The sequence below is a fragment of the Panthera tigris genome, chromosome D3, assembly GCF_018350195.1.
Source record: "Panthera tigris isolate Pti1 chromosome D3, P.tigris_Pti1_mat1.1, whole genome shotgun sequence".
Lineage (NCBI taxonomy): Eukaryota > Metazoa > Chordata > Mammalia > Carnivora > Felidae > Panthera > Panthera tigris.
In genome coordinates this window covers 80,960,704-80,980,541 of record NC_056671.1, presented here as the reverse complement: position 1 = coordinate 80,980,541, position 19,838 = coordinate 80,960,704, and the positions used below count along the sequence as shown (strand labels likewise).

General features: G+C 43.1%; 1 protein-coding gene across 1 annotated transcript; it reads right to left on the bottom strand.

The window, feature by feature from the left end:
* Positions 1–2,691: 2,691 nt before the first annotated feature.
* Positions 2,692–18,262, bottom strand: SERPINB2 (serpin family B member 2). Its single transcript, XM_007096083.3, has 8 exons — positions 18,224–18,262; positions 14,064–14,240; positions 9,901–10,020; positions 8,468–8,596; positions 7,841–7,958; positions 5,284–5,426; positions 4,250–4,414; positions 2,692–3,670 (listed from the first exon to the last, which is right to left on the bottom strand). Exons 2-8 carry the CDS (start codon positions 14,229–14,231, stop codon positions 3,266–3,268), a joined length of 1,248 nt encoding a protein of 415 aa, XP_007096145.1. The 5' UTR covers positions 14,232–14,240; positions 18,224–18,262; the 3' UTR covers positions 2,692–3,265.
* Between the last annotated feature and the right edge of the window lie 1,576 nt (positions 18,263–19,838).

Here is a 19,838-nt window from a genome sequence, read left to right as displayed (position 1 = left end):
TTATAACTGTAGAAATCTTCTTTAAAAATTCTAGCACCTCCCTTTTCTTAGCCCCACCCTCTGATTCACTCTCAGAAACCCAGACACTCTTCCTTTCAAGTTTATCTTGGCCTAGAGCTCAAATAAAAAGACAGAGCTAGATGATTATGGTTTTGCCTGAATTACTTAATTAGCCACATTTTCCACGTCTGTCCGCATGTAGAGACCTGAACGCTGACAAATTGTAACCCACACTTTCCTTGCTTAATCTCTTCTCTAGGCTGCCAATTGGCAGCAATTACAGTGGTTTTCCCCAGTAGTCTTCTTAATTAAAAAAAAAAAAAAAATAGAGGGGCACCTGGGTGGCTCAGTCCATTAAAAATCCGACTTCAGCTCAGGTCATGATCTCGCGGTCATGAGTTTGAGCCCCACATCAGGTTCTCTGCTGTCAGCATGGAGTCCGCTTCAGATGCTCTGTCTCCCTCTCTCTCTCCCTGCCCCTCCCCGCTCACTCTCTCTCTCTCTCAAAAATAAATAAACATTTAAAAAATTGCAAGAATTAAAAATTTTTTAAATAGAAAACTCCAAATTAGTGGAATGGTAATGGGCAGTAAAACAGAAAATATTATGGGCGAAATATTTGCTGTTAAATCGTCAAAGCTGCTTTTTTTTTAAGGTGCCGTGTGTGAGAGGCAGCCAAGGAACATTGGTCCTCTTCTCCTTTGGTGTGTTGGTGTGGAACCCGGGCATAACTCCAACACGTTGGATGTCCATTCTCCCACCCCAGGGACAAGGGGACTGGATTAATGTTTTAGACACCGTCACTGAGTCAGATGCTGGTTCATCATTTTTTGATTATCTTTTACTTCTTCCTATGAATGTCCCCTCACTCCTCCGTATTTATTCCACAGGGAAAACAATAGTTGTTGTTTCATTTTCTACCGCTGTATGCCTGTGCTTGGCAAGGTGGTGAGAGGAACGGAGAGCAGGAAGGACAGGGGGAACATTCCAAAGGGATCGAAGGAGAGAAGGAGCCTCTCTACTTATGACAGATTTGGAACGTCCTTCATGCACTTTGCATTTGTATCTCCATGGGACACACGTCTCGTGGGAACCTGGCTCAGCGTGTAACATTTGAATGTTAGTGGGGAACCCAGCACCGAGTTTTTCTCTGGACTTCACTAGAGAATGTGACTTGCAGCGGGAAATTCCGTGGTGCCTGCCTGACGTGTGCTGAGCAGATAGTATTATCCACTGGTGCCTCCAGACTATTTTCAGCTGAAAGTATCACATGGAGGCTGGAGATTAAGGGGGCTTCTTTATCTTGTAAATGCAAGAGGTAAGAACCCTTAATTTTCTTTTTTTTTTTAACGTTTATTTATTTTTTTGAGACAGAGAGAGACAGAGCATGAATGGGAGAGGGTCAGAGAGAGAGGGAGACACAGACTCCAAAACGGGCTCCAGGCTCTGAGCTGTCCGCACAGAGCCCGACACGGGGCTCGAACTCAAGGACCGCGAGATCTTGACCTGAGCTGAAGTCGCTCAACCGACTGAGCCACCCAGGTGCCCCAAGAACCCTTAATTTTCAATAATGTCTGATTTAGAGGAAGTAAACTACTGTTCAAGACTTTAAAACTTAATTTTTTATAATTTTCTGGGATTCTACATTTTTAAAATTATTTTACTGTATTTAAGTAATCTCCACACCCAACATGGGGCTCAAACTCACGACCCCAAAATCAAGAGTTACACGTTCTACTGACTGAGCCAGCCAAGCGCCCCTGGGATTCTACTTCTGACAAGCTGACAGTGTAACAGTTTTATTTCTGACAAAGGTAATGATCACCAAACACTAGTATTTATTAAACACTGTACGCGATCTACATTATTTTAATTGCTTATGATGTATGAATTCATTTAACCATCATGGCAACCTTATGGGAAAGCCTTACTTTTTCTAGTTGACAAGGAAAGAAAACCAAAGTATATAGAAGCACCATTCCAGGCCCATGGTTAGATGAGTCATAAGTGCCAACACTGAGAGTTTAGGTGTGGACAGTCAAGGGCCTGAGGTAACCTGTTTAGCCACCATGTTCCAGTGGGTCATCGGTCCCTGTCTTCCAATACAAGCAGGGGGCTGCCTGGGAAACATTCCCAGGATCCAACCACGCTCCTGCAGCCAGACTCTGCCACCAGCTCAGACTCCCCAAACTAGACCTGCCTTAGTTCTCAGGACTTAGAATACATTCTGCTCTGAGTAAGACCCACTCAAAAGCTTTCAGGGCTATTTTGAAACAAACACCCCTAAAAGAAGCCATTTGTATTTCTCCTCCAGCCCATTTCCCCTCCTCCAAACTCTCAGCTCAATGACCTTGACCTTGGTTCTATGTCTGAACCACTGGACTTGGTGTTTATTCCTGATATCCTTGAGTTTAAATGTGAGTATCCCCTAAGCACCAAGCCTCAAACTCTTCTGAATCACTGTGCCTTTGACTGCTATGAGAAGGCATCTCAAAACCATTTTTCACACGATCCCACCCCATTCCCAACAGTGGGGCTCCTTGCAGGATCAATTCTCCCCTTGTCTCCTTTATTGTGTGGGGTTTTTTGGTCCCCCAAAATGAGACATGATGCTTGATTCCTGGGAATTGAGGTATAACGGTCTTATGGTCTAAAAACCTAGTGGAAGGACAACAAACAAATGGTTGTGTGGAGACATGTTTATTTTTTATATATTTGCCATTTCACATAAGTTATAGACACAACCATGTGATACATTAAGGCTGGAAATGCACATAACATACATTTTCCTGTCGTTCACTGCTTTCTTCTGGGTATTTGTTATAAAGGGCATGGAAGGACTACTACTCATTCTTCATTATACAAATGAGCAAATCCATTTTTTTAGGTAGAAAAGTAACTGATCACCTGCTTCTCTAACTATATCAGCTTCAGCAACTGGCGGTGAACAATAACAAAAGCCATTATATAAAATAATAAATAATACAGTAAAAGTCAATGTTACAAAATAAACTAAATAGTAAGGAAGAACTAAATGGAACATCCTTCCACTTAGAGACCAAATGGTTAACAGGGTTGCAGAGTTATGGTTGACATTGGTCTAGTTATTTCTGTACTTATCATTAGCGTGTAGTAGAAGTTGTTCAGAGGGGGAAAAAAACCAGAAATAGGTAGAAAAAGTCTCTAAATGTTTGGCAACTAACAGCAATTCCGAGGCTTACAGTTCATACTACAAAATCCTGTGCAGAAACAGAACTTTTCCACTTTAGGGTGAGACAAACCTGCCAAAAAAGAGAATGTTCTTAGTGATTTTGTGCAGGATAAAGAAGAGAAAAGGATGATCCGCCACAAACTGTGGGCCACCGTGGCCAGTTCTGCCTGACATCGTGGCCCCGGTGCCAGCGGCTGCCTCAGTGCCCTCCTCGTTCACATCCACAGTGGCCTGATGGAACACTTTGGACAGAAACAGGTCATTCCTTTCAGACATTCCAGAGAAATCGGCCTGGCTCTTGCTGAAGGCATCCTCTAGGCCCATGCTCCTGAGAATGGATTGGAGCTCATAACGCTCTTCTAATTTGAACTGGGGCAGGTACACTTCCACATCATCTTCGGCCATCGTGTCTTTGCTGGTCCACTTAATGAATTTATCATAGGTTATTTCCCTTTCGAGCTACAAATCCACACATAAAAAAAAAAAAAGTCAGTAAGTGCTCGCAAAAGGAGGAAAACAACTTAAAAGTCTAATGTTAAAAATCAATGACTTTAGGGCACCTGGGTGGCTCATTGGTTAAGAGTCTGACTTTGGCTCAGGTCATGATCTCGTGGTTCATGAGTTCAAGCCACACTTTGGGCTCAGCTCAGAGCCTGGAGCCTGCTTGGGATTCTGTGTCTCCCTCTCTCTCTGCCACCCCCCCCCCCCACCTCCGGCTCATGCTCTGTCTCTGTCTGTCTGTCTGTCTCTCTCTCTCTCTCAAAAATAAACAAACATTTAAAAAAGATCAATGACTTTAACTTTACCACATTGTGGGTGATATAAAAATTCAATACACTGGTAAAATTTTTGCAGGAAGTTAGCCTGTGTGACATATTTTAATGCTCTGAATGAAAGTTTGTGACGTGCACATTTATTACTAACCAATTTATGTGTCTGTGAGAAACTGTATACCACTTTCTAAGGTGCAGACATGTTTATCAGGGAAAGTAAGTTTAGCTCCAGAGGTTTAAACCAATACGAGCTGGAACAGCTTACCAACTCCAAGCCAGTAGACATATTCCCAATTTCATCTGGAAGCAACAGGAACATGCTAACATCTCCAGTGTATGGGAGTTCTAGAATCTGAGTCTTTAGGTCCCCTATGTATCCAATGTTCAGGTCTTCACGCAGGTACATCATCTGAACAGGTGTGCGCTGAGTCTAAAATTATTAAAAAGCAAAATAAGGAAGTTGATATTAAGATGTCAAGAGTTTTACAATTAGACATAAAAGAGAATAGATTCGGCTTAGGTGTTGAGGAGATATATTCTTAAAAGTCAACAAAACAAATTATTTGTATGCCCTTATAGTTATTTTTAAGATGGACAATAATAATAATTATAATAACACTAAAATATTTGTTTAGTACCTGCCATGGGCCAAGAATTCCTTGAAATCTCATTGAAACCTTACGACGGCCAAGTGTTATTGATCACAAAAATGGAACACATGGAAGATAAATAAGGTCTTGTCTGGTCAGTGGTAGAACCCTCGCAGCGGAGCCTACATCTACATCCACGATTGTATAATTACAAAGCCCATGGTCTCCACCACTATTCATATGGCCTCTCAGAAAATTACTGAGTGATACTCAGTAGTTTGAAAGAGTCAACCCACTGTCCAATGTGCATAATGTATGACGAGCAAGTCAGTGTCATGTGACCAGCTTCCAAACGTCCACTCAATATATCCCCCAGGCATCACCGTTCTTGGCTACTACTGAAAACTGCCAAGGCTTCACTTAACTTTGTGACATAAGTGACAGAATGAATGTGGTCATTAACAAATAAACAGAGAATTCCCTCAAATTATTATAAAATTGGGTAAAAAAAAAAAAAATCAGCCCGAAGGATGGCTTGGCACTGTGACAACATAATTCCTAGATTCACAGCCACTGAAGGCAATACTTGAAGAGAAACAGTTTATGCAGACTGTTCAGTTCATGCATGGTCTTTAACTTTTCTTCCTCTGTCTTGGCTAAGATCCTAAAACATATTTCAGGAAAATTCATAATTCATCTTGTCTCATACCGCATTCACACGGAAAGGATAAAGCCTGTTTAATTTCTTCTCAAACGGAGTTTTCCACTTTCCTTTGAAGTAGACAGCATTCACCAGGACCATCTTGGTGTCCCTGTCTACAGAACCTTCAGGTAACAAGTCTGGGATTTTGCCTATGGAAAACATGACACATGTTAGGTTTCATGACCAAGAAGCGTGACCTTACTATGATTTGAAATCCTTGGAGTCACCATCAAACTCGTCATCTACAATTGTCAAACTCTGCAGAGATGATGGCCTCAAGCTCAAGTTTTTCTCCCAATTTATTCAAAGCATAAATAAAGCAGACCACATTTCTCAGAAGGTTTGCAAATTCCAAGAGAAAATGGAGGAGTAATGCATCGAAAATTTAGAATGACCATCAAACTTGGAAAGACTTTCACCTCCTTTGTTCTCTCAAAGTCTCTCAAAGTTTGGTGCTCCTTCTAGATCTGGTCCAGACAATCAATGGGTCTGATCCATGGATCCATTCAAAAACTTTTTTTTTTTTTAAAGTCCTGCTAGACCTTCACTAGGAGTCATACAGAAACAAGAGGAGAAAAAAGGAAATACTGCCCTGGTGGGGCTGAGAATATTGGAAGAGGCATTCAAAACCAGCTGTCAAACAATTTGTAAGAAACTATGAGATTGCAAAGTCCCATGGCAATGCAGAGAAGGGAATACAAGAGTGTGCCCGGGAAGGAAGGTTCTCAGAAATTGGAACATCCAAGGATGGCTTGGCATTGTGACAATGTAATTCCTAGATTCACAGCCACTGAAGGCAATACTTGAAGAGAAACGGTTCGTGCTCTTCCAAAAAAGCAAAACTTCCACATGTCTCCTGAATTCTGCAGTTTTTACTTTCATTTCTGTTAATCTTCACGTTCTCTGCTTCCTGTGTGTCCCCAGTTCATCACTATTTTAGAATAGTAATTTCAAAATCCACAATAGAAATGAATAACAGAAGTAGATGGACTATTTTCAGAGAAACAAAAATATTTTTGAAATTCTACAGGGCTTAATTCATATGCTTTTTCCCAGTATGGGAGCCGGGAAACCCAGCCACGCCAAACTATTGCCAGAAACAATGTTTTACACACAAGAGTCACATGAAAAGTTGTTTTTTGCCTAAGTTACCAAACAAACTCTTTAAACATCCAAATGAAGAATTCCAGAATGAGACTAGGGATCAAAGAAGAGGAACCCCCAGCTTCACCACTCACTGATAGTGAAATCTTGAATGAGTTGATTAACATCTCAGGGGCCTGGAGTCTACAACCCTGAAGGGGTAAATTTGGATAAGTTATCTCCAAGGACCTTTCCAGTCCTAACAGCTCATTAATCTATGAAATATCAAAACAGCTCTGCCTTCATAATAATCTCTGTTTTTCTTCTTAGAAATCCATCTATATGTTGCTATTCAGTAATTATTTGTTTAAGACCTATAATTCTACGTGGAAATTTGGAAGAATGAAGGCTTTCCATTATCAGCCAAAGACTGTACTAATTTTTGCGAGGACACAGGAGAGGTGGACATATTGGCCCTCCCCGCGAGTATGGTGGTCTATGTGGGATGGCAAAGTTAACAAAATCAAATCCATTCGGTAACAGTTCAAGGCTGTACAAGGCAAACCTTAACAGGCATCATGAAGCTGACAAAGCACCAAAGGAGTGGAGAAGAGGGGGAGATGAGAACGTGGCTGGGAGATGCCTCTAGGCAAGGCTAGGACTTTGGTTTGCCACTTAAACTCTGAAGTTAAGGAACGCATAAAAAGTAAGCATGGCGGTAGGAATGAGCTCGAGAGCCAAGAGTGGTGAAGCACAGGCTGTTGGATTAAACTAGAGTCTGGGTTCTGTTTCATTTGCCATTTTCAGCCTCCTTCGCATGTTCAGCGCCTGGCACATAATATGTGATGGATAAATACCATTGTTGACTGAAGGATTGAATTCAGGAACAACGGACGGAAGGTTTAATTAAGTTTGAGTCCTTGTGACGAATACAAAGTGAGGCAGGAGCCTTCACAAAGAATTGGGGGCTTGAGCTGCAACAGCAGAAGTGGTTTATCAGGGACCAAAGGAACTTCACGGCAGATGGACTCTGAATGGTGAAAACAGTTAAAATAGTTTTCTGGCCCCTCTCTTTCTACTGCCGATGGTCTCACACCGGTTACTCACTGGAGGGTCACGTCTCTTTTCTTTGTTTTTGTCCACAGTGGACACAGAGCACAATGATTTCAGTTCTGATTATTTCCTACATTGGAAAACATGTCTGTCTGCAGTCACAGTCCATCCCAAGGTCACATCCAAAATCAGATTATTTAAGTACCGAACTTACATCTTCCATTAGTTAGACCTCAACTATTTTTCTCACTTAAAATGCCACTCAGCTAAACAAGAAAAAGATTACATTAAGCAAATAACTAAGATTGGGTGAATTTTAAGGGAGTTAGGGCTAAGTATAGGAATGATTTTTTTTTTTTTTTTTTTTTTTTGTAAATAGATCAGAGTTTTATAAGAGAAGAACAGAAAATAATTGCTTTGGTTTTACCTTTGGTTTGAGTCTTGACCCAGGAATTAATCTCTTTTCTGGCTTCTTCTGCACATTCTAGGAAGTCAAGCGCCTGGGGTTCCGTAGAGTAGTATTTATTGGACAGTTGTATATATTCCTTTAAAACAAGAAATGGGTCAAAGGTTACATCGAATATATACCGAACAAGTCTTAGTATAATTGTAAATCACGAGCTCACCTATCAAGACTCAGGGGCCTGAGTAGGTAGGGGTAGGGGTGGAGGGGGATGGGGGGGTTGGGGGGCTGGAAGAGGAAATGGTGTGGATTATAAGTGCTCTGTTGACCCTCTTCCCCACACTCATTTGCCCTCCTGCACTGTGCGTTATAGACACTAGGAAGGAGGGAAAGGCTGGGCTTGTGGTAGCAGCTCTGGAAATCACTGTCCCTCTATATTTAGGACTCATTCTGCACACGAGGCTTTTGCAGCCACGGGAGGGGTCATCCAACAAAGGGAGCCTGCCACGACCAAGGGCGTTCAGGAGCCTTAGGGAGCTTGCGTGGAACTCTGATTCTCTCCACGACTACAGATTCTCTCAGACTATAGCTTTGAAAGTGACCTCATGGCATGTTGGGGGCCTTGCAATTTCAATTACAGGTTTCACTTACTTCCTTGAATCTCGCAGACTTCTCTCCAAACAGCTTATTGACAGTCTCCAATAAATACCCCCCTGTGGATGCGTTGATTGCAGAGCTGAGCGAATGGAAAGATGAATGGATTTTATCTCCAGCTTGTGCCTTAAACAGAAAAGAGGGACTCTATTTATATAACACAGGACGACTAAACAAGTTATTTCTTAAGCAAACATTTTTTTTTTTCAATGCAACAATAAAATGCTGTATTAAGGTATACTTTTTTCTGACGCTTTAGAGGAATCTCTGAGGAAATACTTTTGATGCAGTGCATTAAAACTAATGAGGTAATGTTTCACTTGTTTCAAATTTTGCTGCGCCTACAGGTTGTACTTAACCGTGAAGTGACCGACATCTTAAAGAAAGTGAGGCTTCTTTTATGATTTCCTAAACTTCCAGGTCTCTAAGGAATTTTATTACATTAACATTTAAAATCTAGAGGGGATCTAGAAAAAGTTCATATAATGCCTGAAAGTACCCATTTTACAATTAAAGGGCAGTTTGTGCAGTGGAAAATCTGGGTTTTCGGAAGTCTTGAAAACAAAGAGGAATTCTGATCCTCAACCCCGAGTTTGTAAGCATGATGGTAGACAATGGGGCTTAGTCACTGCAGCAGCCAAGCCCGGAACCCTGCAGATGGACTGTCCCAGGTGTCACGGGAGACCTGGCTGAGTCTCCATATTGAAGGGGGTCTCTCCACTGCCTCTAGCCCATAATTCCTTGGGCAGTGGACAGATGGAGTACCATTCCCAAGAAGGAAGCTATGGGAGGTATCTCCCCCGCCTAACTCACAAGCGTGATTATGGAAGTTGTTTATTCAATAGGAGCACATCTATGCCCAGTTCTTGTAAGTTAGCTGGATAGCTTGTGTTTAAGGAAATAGAGTACTGAGAAAAGATATTAGTCTGAGATAGACAGATGATAAATAGATACATACACACACACACACACACACACATTACACACATGGACAGATGATAGATAGAGGGGTCTGGAGGGAGATCTAAGTGTCGATGGTCTCTCACAAAATCACTGGGCACGACCTACCCCACTCTTCAAGTTTTGGTCACTCCTTACCTTCTCCTACCTGGAACTCTGCATCCGTGCATGTGTATTCTAGGAGTTGCTACCACAGTTTCAGAATAAATTACACATGCCCAGCTCCGGGTGTGATCAAATTTAGACTCAGTCTTGGCCTGAAAGTCATAAAGTATAGCTTCTACCCTGGCCCTGCCCGTGCTTCGCGGTGTGCCTGTAGGATATTTATTTAAGGGTTCTGAGTCTCAGTTTTCTTTCGATGAACAGGGGAAGTTGTACTAGTTTCTTTCCTTGTCTAACATTGTGACTTTAAGACAAGAAGATTCCAGAAATAAAATACAAAAGAAATTAGGAACCAGTGAGTCAGATACCTGCAAAATAGCCTCAGGATAAGGGCCCTTCTGGATCTGCTGCATGAGTTCACAGCCCGTGAACTTCTCCGGGGTCACTGCAGGGACGTCATGGGCTCCAACTTTGTTAAACTGAAACACCTACAATTGGAATTAGAGGGAATAGATTTATGAGTATATTTTCCTGCTAGATTACTTGACCTGTAAACCAGTGGCAATCAAGTACCTCTTAGTGGTCCTGTCTGTTTCCCTGCCTTTGCGTCGGGGAACGAGCACAGATACTCTTTATACAAAATATACTAGAATATATATTGTATTATAATATAAAAATAATATATATTTTTACATAATATATAAGAAATTTCCCTCATAGAAAACAGCCTGAGTTATTTTATATTAATCCATATGCTGGCCATTTTGACAACAATTTGTTATTATGGAGATGATTTATAACCTCTTCACGAAATCATCTAAATTATCATCCAGCCCATAAGTTGCCTTGATAAAAAAATGCCAGTATTTTGAAGAAAGTAATAAAGTTAATTTGTGACCTCCCTTTTCAACGGCCTTATGTACTACATACTTTTAATCTGTCAAAAACTACAAGACAAAGTCAGTTTGAGCATAAAAACAGCTAATCTTAACAGGTATCGCCTAAAATACTCGCACATACCATATTACACATAGAAATGAACATCCAGGTGGGGGGCAGGTGACAGGGGTCAGTTGACATTATGAACCTCTTTATGTTGTAGGTGGCAGATCCAGATATCACAGTGAAGCTGGCAGGTGCAGACTGGCCCTCTATGAAGCTGCCTCAGACTCCTTCCCAGCATTACAACTTCCCAGCCTGGCCTCTCCAGTCTCAGCACCCCCAGGCTGGCCCTGTACCCAGGCCTCCCGCCAGCCTCCAACAGCCCTTGGGTCCCACTGGTCCTGCGGCACATCCCTTGTGGGGCCCACGGTGAGGAGGAACTCATCTGGTAAACAGACTGATGGCGGGGACTCGGCTACCAAAGGAAAGGCAGGCTTATCCAGCCAGGGGATGAGTGTCTGGGTTGGAAGGAAAGGTGGCAGGGGGTGTGGGATCTTTCTCTGCTCCTCAGATTCTACACCATAAGTCCTAGCTGACCTTCTGAAGAGAAGTGGTCCTACTCTGTCCCTGAAACAGCATTTCTGGTTTTCATCCCTCCTAGGGAGGTTGATGCTTAAATCAGGAGTCTCCTGGGTAACACTAAAGCCTTCCTGAGACACTGCAAAGCCTTCCTGAATCATTGCAAAAGCCCCTGTAGAAACTGGGAAATGGGAGGGGGGACCCTGGGCCGTGCTGAGTCATGGAGTAAATAGGGAGGCAGGCACACTACACGGATAGGCAGCTGAGCCGGGGCGGGTCTGTGGCCTTATCCTGAACAGAAGAGCTGGAAGAGAGGCACCTGGGTGGCTCAGTCAGTAGAGCGTTCCAACTTCAGCTCAGGTCATGATCTCACAGTTCATGGGTTTGAGCCCCGTGTCGGGCTCTGTGCTGACAGCTCAGAGCCCAGAGCCTGCTTCCGATTCTGTGTCTCCCTCTCTCTCTGCTCCTCCCCCACTCATGCTCTATGGCTCTTTCTCTCAAAAATAAATAAACATTACAAAAAAAGTAAAAAATAAAAAGAGCTAGAAGAAACACTCCTTGCTTGCATGCCGGTCTCACATAGATGTGTGCTACCAGAGTTCATCCTTTCGATGTCTTCCTTTCTTCCCACTACAACACCACTGTCTTTACCAGCCGCACCAATTTTCAACAATGCAGCCTCTTCCTGCCCCTGCTTCCTTATCTGCAAAATGAGTATGGTGATCATAGCCTCTGCCTCATAGGATTGTGTAGCATGGGAGCAAATTCATAAAACGCTCTTAGAAAGGTGCCTCGCTAAGGCACTAATAAAGCATTAGCTGTTAGATCAAGGACTGCCAGCAGCTGCTTTTCATGTTATCTCTAATCTGCACAACTGTCTTGCAGGCTGGGTATTTCCATTCTCATACTGTAGATGAGAAAACTGAGGTGCAGGGACTTTCAATGCCTTTCCTCACACACCTCATAAAGAGTGGCAAAGCCACCGCTCAAACCCAACCTGGCCTGTCCCCCAAGTCCTTGCTTCCTCCTCCAAGCCAACCAGCCTATTTTTCTTTTTAGTAGAGAATTAACCAAATTTGCCTTTAAAGTTTAAAATCCGTACATGCAGCGGAGTTACAGGAAAACATAAAATCCTTGCATAGACCCACGAGCTTAAAGCTCTTTCCCAATACGGAAAAGGTGTACTGTGCCCAGAGTGACCAGCAAGTTCATTTGCCTTTGGGATCAAAATCTATTTTTCCATTTTAACAACGTAGAGTACTTACTTCACTTATCATTTTCCCTCAAAACATATTGCTTCTGATCCCTTCTTCATTAAAAAAAAATTGAGACCCAGGGCGCCTAGGTGGCTCAGTCGGTTAAGCGTCCGACTTCAGCTCAGGTCATGATCTCGGGGTCCATGAGTTCAAGCCCCACGTCGGGCTCTGGGCTGACAGCTCAGAGCCTGGAGCCTGCTTCGGATTCTGTGTGTGTCTCCCTCTCTCTCTCTGTCCTCCCCAACTCGTGCTCTGTCTCTCAAAAATAAATAGACATTAAAAATTTTTTTTTAATTAAGACCCCGCCATTTTCTAAAGTTTGCAACACAGCTCACGGTTTTTCTTTTTTCAAGGGGAAGAAAATTAAGAGGAAGAGGTGTTGCCAAATGTTGCTGGTATCAGAGTTGAGCAACCGAATTTTGTTGAAAGTCTTGATGGCTAAACTACCAAACACACACAGGGAGTGATGGTTTTTTTCTTCCTTTCCTCCTGCAGTGAGATTGGCTAACACTCTTTCTGTGAACCACCTCAACCAAGGCCCAAGGTAAATGGGTCACTGTGCACCTGAGGACGCATTTGCACTCAGCCACGGTTCTCATGGGAAACGCAAACATGGCCAGGGGCACTTTGGTGTGACTCAAACACAGTCCGTGCTTGTGAGAAAGTGGAGCCTGGATTTCAAGCACACAATGTCAAGGTTTGTGTGTCTGTGAATCTGAAAGAATCTTAATTGCGTGATGACCGTATCTGGCTCATGGACCGAGGATGTCTCAGGAACATGTGCCTTTTAAATGTACCGAATTCATCCCGTGGGAGCGCCGTGGTGCGGGGTTCAATGTATTTCCAAGGCCCTTGACTCAGCGAAAGTGTCCCCTGACTGAGCTTATGTCCCTTCACCAAGGACTGAAGCCTGCGGCCTTGACGTAAATACCTCACAATGCTGCTGCACACCCTGCGGACCTCGATTTGGAAAACGGGGCCATCGTGCCACACCCCATTTTGTTGACATGACCCCATGGGGTGGATAACGTGGCCGAGGCCCTGTGATGTCACACGCTCCCCTTGTCTCTCCAGCAGTGTGGTGACCAACTCTTCATGACACTCTCTTAAAACCACTGGAGGGATTCTTTGATTGTGTGAGGAGCGGACACATCACAGCGGTAGAGCCATTGAAAGAGCCTGATCTAGGGGCGCTTGGGCGGCTCAGTCAGTTAAGCCTCCGAATCTCGTTTTCAGCTCTGGTCACCGTCTCATGGTTTCATCAGTTCGAGCCCCGCATCGGGCCGTGGGCTGACAGCGTGGAGTCTGCTCGGGATTCTCTCTCTCTCCCTCTCGCTCCCTGCCCCTCCCCCGCTCGCACTGTCTCTGTCTGTCGCGAAACAAATGAACAAACTTAAAAACAAAACAAAAACCAGAGCCTGATCTAGGAGTGAAGAAACCGCAGGAGACCCTGGGAGCTGCTGGGCTCACACTGCCTTGTCTTCCAACTGTAAAATGACACTTGTCTTAAAGCCAAATGAGATAAAGCACGCAAGATGCTTTGGAAAGTATAAACATTATGTTATAAGACACCGGATGTTGTCACTGTTTCCAGCCTTGCACGAGCAGAAACTCTGGTGCGCCCTCTGCACTCGACTCGACGGTTGTGAGTTTCTGTGGTTTAGCGGTTCTGCAGATTTGAATCTAGGCCACTTGTGTCGTAAGGGCACGTTACGATTGTTGCAGTCAAGCTACCTCCGAACCATGATATTGCGATTCTATCATTCCACTCAGGAATGACCCAGTCCTGGTTTGGGGCTTTCACAAACACTTACCCTGGCCATCTGGTCTGCAGTGTTGCCCCTGGCACCGAGGTAGACCATGGCCATGGTGGATGAGATACTCCAGGGGGAGAAGAAGAGATTCGGGGTGGAGCTGGTGTTTGCCAGATGCTTGAAAAAATTGAGGGCGAATATCGTGTTTGCCACATAAAGGTCTTCCATTGTTTCAGCCTAGAAGGAAAGTGAGGAAGGAAAAAAAAAAAAACAGCTCTAAAATGTGACTCAATATTTTGGGTGATATCAGCAGAGTAGCACAGGGTGTACCCTGCACGGGACAGGGGCTCCCTCTCTGCTCTTCCTTTATGGAACCACATGAAGTAGAGGCCGGAGGGCGTCATGCTCATGTGACCTGTGCAGCCACAAAGGGCTCCATGCTTGGTGAGATGCTCTGCTCTCACCAGCTTGAGTAACTTACTCATAAAATAATGAAACTTAGTCATTTTAAACAGGGGGTTCTGCATTTTCTTTTTGCATTGGATCCTGGGGATGATGTGGCCGATCCTGAGATGTAGTGAACAGTTAAAAGATGAGTAGTGATACTCCACACAATAATAATAACAATAATAACAATAAACAGCGTCCATTAGATTCTTACTATACAACCGATGCTGTCCTAAACATTTTACCAACCATTTAATTCTTGCCAAACCCCGTTGAGAAAGGCATTGTTATTCATGTTTTACAATGGAAGAAACTGCTGCCCAGAGCATCAGAGAAGTGACCAGCGTCCCTCACCTGGGAGGGGCAGGACTAGGCATTGAAGCCAGGTGGGGTGGCCTCCACGGTCATGCTCTCAAGCTCTGAGCTGCATCCACAAATATACAGCACGCACAGAAGCAAACACACACATATTCAAACGTGTGCCACATGCACGCTTATTCTTGTCGGCCCCGGGTTGAGACTGTCAATCTTCTTTCAGATTCCCTGCTTCTAGAAGCGGCTTAGAGTCATTGTTTGAGGGTTGGTATTTTCACCCAGCTCCTACCTCCCGTCCCCCCGACCCCCACCACACACACACCTTCATCTGCAGCCGGCTATGAAACAGCTCCCTCTGCTAGGGAGTTCAGTATGGGGGTGCTGGAAAGGCCACCTGCTTCTCCCGACACCCTCTAGCAGGAAAGACCATTGTAGGCAAAACCACAGAGATCATCCTGGGAGCATGAAACACGCACGTGCACGCGCGCACACGCGCACACACACACACACGCCCTATCACCACCTGAAGATAAAGGACAGACACACCTTCCGTGACCCAAGACTCCGTGTGCAGAGGAATGCATGGACACACCCGAGGTGTGTAGGTATCTGTTAGTACCGGCCAGTGATCGTTTCTCGACTGCTTATTATGCTCTCACGGTGGCTTAAAACACACCCTATAATTAACCAAAATATATAAATCTACCACATGACGCTGACACTCACGATCCCACAGGAAATCTTCTTGTGACCGTGGCTTCTCAGAGCTGAGGAGGGGCCGAGGGTAGGCCCCAAGGTGAAGGACATGCTGCATCTGTAGGCTTGGCTCACTCAGCAGGCTTCCGAACAAGGGCCAGCACTCACTTTCCTCCCAAACAAGGGCCAGCACTCACCTTCCTCCCCATCCGTGGCTGTCTTAGGTGACCACTTGGGTCATGAACCCTTCTTTTTAAGAAAAGTATTGCCATTTTGTTTCAAGGTTTCTCATTTGTATTTTATCAGGACACAGTTGTAAATTAAGCAAAAGTTGTCCCTGAAACTGTCACCTCTTCTCATTCAATCCTCACAGGATCTGCAAAAGGTAGATACTTTGCCTTATAGGTTACCTCCTGATGCTGAGAGAGGCTAAGAAACTTGCATAAGGTACTTGCAATGGTGCAGGGGTTCAAGCCTAGGTCTGCTTCAGAAACCCACTCGAGCCAATGCCCCCCACTGCCTGTCCTGCTGGTGATGAACTGCACTGTTGTGTGTAAGAGTTTGGGCAAGTTACTAGCTTGAGAAATGCTAGAAAGAGGAAATGAAAATAGGAAAGTAGTGAGTCTGTTATGCTCCTAGAAGGAGTATTAAGTTAAAAAAAGAAAGAAAGAAAGAAAGAAAGAAAGAAAGAAAGAAAGAAGAAAGAAAGAAAGAAAGAAAGAAAGAAAGAAAGAAGGAAGGAAAGAAAAAGAAAAGAAAAACAAAACAAAAAACCTCACTTTTGTTTTTTCTTGCTTCATCACTGAGATTAGATTAATTTGGGTGACTCAGAAATTTGTTTCCTCTTCTTTCTACTGATGTAAAACCATCTGTAAGTTAATTAGGCTTATTGGGCAGATGATTTTTGTAAATTATATCAATAATATTTTGGAAACAAACTGAGAATTAGCATAATAAATAAAATATTTCTCTAACCTCGTATGAAAAATGTAAATAAGGCCCCAGAGCCAGAAAAATGAACTGTAGGCTTCTCCTATATCGAAATCTTCATAGTCTCCTGTGTAGTAGGTCACTTTGACACTAACAAAACTTAAGTGTAAGTTTGAGTGTCAAGACAAGCTATTGGAGAGGCTTTTAATGCCAAGTTAGATTTCTGGCGACTGTATAAAGAAAAAAAAAGTAAATAAGGACAAAATTCAATTGTCCCATATGCATTTGCTTCTTTTAAAAAGTCTAGCTTTTATTTTTTAGATAAAGTGCAATTAACCGCACGTAACATAAAACAGTAATATGTCACGTCTATACTGCCGTTACTAAATTCCTTCAGAAGCGTTGTTTTGTTTAATTTATGTAATCACTTGCCCAGGAGAATCTAGTAATATCTAGTTACCAAAGGATAAACATGCAGTTTGCCCGGCTAGTGAGCTCCGAAGCCACGAATCTCAGTCTTCTGATTCCGAGCCTGGTGCTTTTCAAATGGGGTTTGAGAAGCTTTTAGCCTTCCGAATCTATCAAGGCTTACGGAGAGTGCGTTTCCTCTCAGACAAGTCCACGGCTCACATTTGGGAGGGAATCTGCCCAAGACAATGTCAAACTGACATCCCAGAATGACATCAAATAGCATAATTGCCCCAAACAGGTAACACCTGTTGGGATTTCTTAACTCCCACAATTTACAGTTTCATTACCTTCCAAATATCATGCCGCTAATTAAGGTTTAATATTATCACGGAGAAGAATAAATGGAGAGCATATGTGGGGCTGGGCTCCGTGACAGCTGTGTCACTTCCTGCAACACACGTTGACAAGTGTGCACTGGGACTCGGCACACGAACCAAGAGGTGGGGAGGGGCCCCCAGGCACACCATCACAGCCCTCTTCCCATGGACACTGGATGCCAGCTCTGAGTTTGCTGTGGCTTGTGAAACAGTTTTGCGACTACGGGGTGGGAGTACTTAGAAATTGACCACAAACATCAATGCAAACAAAGAGAAAACAGTAACTTTCAGGAAACCTCCCACCCAAACTTATACATTCCCTTCCCAACAAAATCAAAAGCAATTCCTGTCGTTCGGTGACTTTCATAATGAATGTCTGTTTATGGTTATTAAATTATTTATGAAACTGTTACTTCCACCAATCCAACAACTAGTTTGGCTAATTTTTCTCTTTCACTAAATTGACCAATTATAAACTAAACTTCAATAGATAACACTCTGGTGTTAAACTGACCCGACCCAGTTTGCTTCATTTCTGGTTTCTGATCGTTATAAAGACCGTCATCTTTTTAAAAAAAATTTTTATGATATTGATATGCAATGTATAGTTTACCTTCCTTGCCTAAATGAATATCTGTTAATCACCCTAACTCTTTCCATCAAATTCAGTGCCAAAACCCTACTTGGTAAAGAACATCCATATTCTAACCTGTTCGATGAATTTGGCATCATCACCTGCGTGTGCACTTTGGTTCGGTTAACGCTACACAGGCATTTGCTGGCTCCTGAGATTCAAGATTAAGTCTTAATTTAGTGCCATATTAAATGTCAGTTTGGTTCGATATTAAATGTAAATTTAGTTCAAATCTTAAGTGACAATATTTTCACTTAAAAAAATCTAAACGAGAGACATGCCCCTACATTTTTACTCTTTTTCTAAAGACATCCCACACTTTAATTTTCATTATATTAGTAATAGCAGCAGGAAAGAAGAAGAAATGAAACCATATTTCATGGAGATGGCCATGAAAATCAGTGAGATACCTGGTTATTCCCGGAGGCACTCCCGACAGGAAACAGTCCTCAGCGAGCTGTCTGAGTACACACATGGAGAAGGCTGGTTTTATAAAGCTCTGCCCCTCCCACGGAACATTTTTTTTTCCCTCTCTCTCCCTTTCTAATCTGTATCCTTTGAGTGATTCAACATTTTACTCAGAAAGACATCACTATTATAAAAATGCTTGTTTGCTAAGGCACCCTTTAAGAAATTTGTTCTAGAGGATGACGTCATTCAGAAACTTAAGAATTTTGCAATACCTACACATGCCTGTTAAAATTAGCTGAAGTCTGTCAGCCTCAGGTTCAAGTGTCCCCCTCTACACACGCGCCCAAGGACAGTGCCGAATTCTACAACGTCCCTCTTATCTTTGTGCAGGAAAGGCTGGTGGGTCTTTGCAATATTTAAAGACAATGCAATCCTTTTTCTCTCTCGAGTGTAAGCAGCCCCCAAGCGACTCTTGGGCATGGAAAGGAAAAGAAAAACCACTATTTTTCCTCCTTGGAGCTTATTTTAAACTGTCTTAAATTTCTCCAACTGTAATTTCCTAAATGATTCTGGTTCCAGCCTAGTCCCCTGTCACCAGCCACACCCAAAGAACTTTCTATTTGCCCATCTTTCCAACGCAGATCTTATCTTCTATTATACAGATAAAACCCACTGTGTACTTGAAATTGACTTTTAACTGTAGAATCACGATGTTGAAAACTTGATTGAAGAAAATCACTAGGTGTTTCGATACAGCCAAAGGAATTTGAGGAACAGAAACAGATAAAAGACACAGTGAAAGATAATTTGGGTCTAAAACTGTTCGTAGTGCTGTAGCTTTTTGAAAAGTGCTACACACTGTGAAGGTGGCTTCTCTTCTCTTTGCTTTCCTGTTACGTATGGAAATCCCCAAGAAGGGATGAGTGGAAGTAAAATCATATCTCTTCTCCGCTGCTATGGGGAGCTCCATGGCCATGCGTGGGAGCTGGGTTGACAACCTGCATGTCGATGAAACCAAGACTATGGATTTGAGCCCCGTGTGAGCTGCTTATCTTGGCTGTGGTTCACAGAACCAGATCGACCCTCACCTCATCTTGCTCGGTTGAGTCTCTGGCCGTAATGAGCGGAGGTGCCTTAACCCAAACCCCTCGTTATTATCAGAGGGACAATGGGATAGGCGTGTTCTTCAGAATCTGTGTCTGGCAGCCAAAAGCCAAATTATGTGATTTTTTTTTTTTTAATTGCTGGAAGATCTCAGGTCACATGAAAAAAAAGCTGGAATCCCACACTCAACAATGAGCTTTCAACTCCTAAGTGCTCCCATTACATCAAATGAAATTTTCGGGTAGCTGTTGACACTTTTCCAAGTTATTCTTCTCAACAGGAATGCCTCCTCCCTTCTCCCCACTGACCCACATCTGTGAGGTTCTTCTCACATCCCAGAGATCCCATGAAATCCAGTTTGATTTCTACAATCTTCAGTGAACTCATGCTATGCAGAACTGTACCTCTCAGAGCTACAACATGAAAATGTATTATTCATTGATTCACCATCTAATCGTGTGTGTTCTAAGTATTTTATTTGAGTGAACTTCTATTCCTCAGTAGATTCCA